Genomic DNA, 2,336 nt, shown 5'->3' with positions numbered 1-2,336 from the left:
AGAGGCCTGCAGACTCACAAGTGCATCCATGTGCAGTTTCAGTGAATGGGGACGATATTGTTGATTGTCATAGTCTTCAACCAATCAGATCTTTAGTTTGACATGTTGGGCGTATTCTTTGACGTCTCAGCGCCTGCGAGCCGGCCTATAATGACGTCATCATTATATGCAGCTCAGTGTTCATGCAGCTCTGCCGCGAGGTGCAGAGTGTGCTGTGATTGGTCAGTGGGCGAGCACGTGACTATCGTGAAACGAAACTTAACAGCAGAGGCTCAGTCTGGTAGTGAATCACATCAAGTGATGCAGCTCAGCCAATCAAATATGGGCATACTGACTGAGTGAGATGTACCACACACCATGACACAGGGGGCTGAGACGAGGAAAGACACTGCAGCGCAGTACGTACAATGTTCAAGTTGTGAAAGTAAAATCATAAGACGGTCTCTTTGGGCGCGACTTGTCATTAACGAGTGAGGGGGGGTTCCACAGCCAGACCAGCTGAGAACCACTGTCCTCCATGTTTGCAGAAATCATTATATACTATTCAAATATATTGCAAGTCTCCGTTATGTACATTTAATATTTAATACGTACATAGTTACAGCCTTAGAAACTGATAACTGTGGCGCCATCATGTGATTATAAGGTGGTATTTCCGCTGCAGGACAACAGTGAAGGCCCAGGTATAAAATGCATGGCCCGCCACTGTTGTAAACACATGTAGGAATCTCACAGGGTATTTCATGATAAGACATCTGCCACTAAGGAAAACACACACAAACACTGCGCTCACACAGCATTATTATCACCAAGTCTGGTACAACACTTTAAACAATTTGTTCTAGCCTTAGGGTCACTTTCTCAAAATCAGGAAGTCATGGTAGCAAATCAACAAGGCGTAAGTATTGACGCCTCTACAGGTTTATTATGGCTTATTTAGGGTAATCAGCTTGAGATGTTCTTTCGACCATCAGCTGCTTCTTGATAGCCTTAACATTTGCTGAGAGACCTAGTGTGAGTGAAAGTTCACACAAGTAAAGAGTTTTAAACACTTACAGAGGACATGAGCTTCTGTTTAAGGGGCATAACATTCACTGATTATTAAATGCATAGTAATTAGTCATTTAGATTTTTCCCCAACAATTACCATTGAGCAAAACACCCTGAGTGGGCCTTCCACTAAGACCTAATATTGTGGACTTTGTTGTCTTTTAGAGAATCCCCGTTTTTTTGATTTCTATTATTTTTGTTTCTATTGGCCTCCTGGTGCATATTTCTAAATAAAGTTGTGTGTAATCAGATTAGTCCAGGTTGGGTTCTGGGTTTGAGGGCAACACATGGCCCATTTGGAATAAGATAAAGAAGAGAGTGAGGCTCTTTAGACTGGTTTGTCTTGCATCTCAGTTGATCAGTGCAATCAAGGCCAGGGCATTTGCTTGCTGCATTTGCACACACATGCACTACTCTATGTATTCAGCCTGAACCTGTGTCAGGCCGTACCTTTTGACAGATGTGCCCCGGTTGTGGACTTACCATAACTGTATACTTCTAACTGTAGACAGACTGTAGTCACATCACTGGAGCCAACGTAAATGAATCAGATCTTTGATTTTTTTTAATTTTACAACAGATTGGTATTTCTGTTATAAAGAAAACATCTGGGAGAAAAACAACACTTGAATGTACACGTAACCAAAGACACTTGACATACAGTCGGTTAGAGGAAGATAGTGGTGTAATCCTTCGTCTGGTTCACCTCTTGATGCATTCAGTTTGCAGGGACCGGGACGGGAAATACAGTATAAATAAATACAAAAACACATCCGGTGTCTGATCCGTTGCAATGATCACCTTGTTGAGGTTAATTATATCCACAGAGCAGCAAAACGGGCTGACACGGTGATCTGGGGTTCTTATGTGTTGCCACGTCACTGAATGAAAACAAGTGATAATTTACAGTCCAATATCATTTTCACATTTTTCTCCACCAGTAACAGACCGGCTTGAACTTCTCACCGTTGGCGGCTGTAAGGTAATCCGTCTCTGGGTTGAAGTTTAACGTGCCGGCGATTGAAAGGGCAGTGACGATCTGGGGACGAAGAGGAGATGGAAATGTGAGTCGTGTGTACAATAACTAGCCAAGTGTGCAGTGCGGATCTAGTGAGTTTACCTCAGGGGAGGTAACAAAGGCGTGGGTCGCAGGGTTAGCATCGTTCCTGACAGTGAAGTTTCTGTTAAAGGATGCGACGATTGTGTTCTTCTCTCCCTTTTTCACATCCTGCCAGAATGCAACACACACACACACACACACACACACACACACACACACACACACA

The 2,336-nt window shown here is 43.3% G+C and overlaps 1 protein-coding gene across 1 annotated transcript in view; it reads right to left on the bottom strand.

Moving 5' to 3' along the window:
• Nucleotides 1-367: 367 nt before the first annotated feature.
• LOC116381799 (aconitate hydratase, mitochondrial) overlaps nt 368-2,336 on the bottom strand; it is a 6,817-nt gene continuing 4,848 nt past the window's right edge. Inside the window, 2 exon segments of the mRNA XM_075447358.1 lie at nt 368-2,089; nt 2,171-2,278. Of these exon segments, the coding sequence (XP_075303473.1) occupies nt 1,973-2,089; nt 2,171-2,278 (225 nt within the window). The 3' untranslated portion in view covers nt 368-1,972.

This window comes from Anarrhichthys ocellatus, unplaced genomic scaffold (genome assembly GCF_004355925.1).
Source record: "Anarrhichthys ocellatus isolate YVR2014 unplaced genomic scaffold, GSC_Weel_1.0 scaffold4, whole genome shotgun sequence".
Lineage (NCBI taxonomy): Eukaryota > Metazoa > Chordata > Actinopteri > Perciformes > Anarhichadidae > Anarrhichthys > Anarrhichthys ocellatus.
This window is presented reverse-complemented; position numbering and strand designations above follow the sequence as displayed.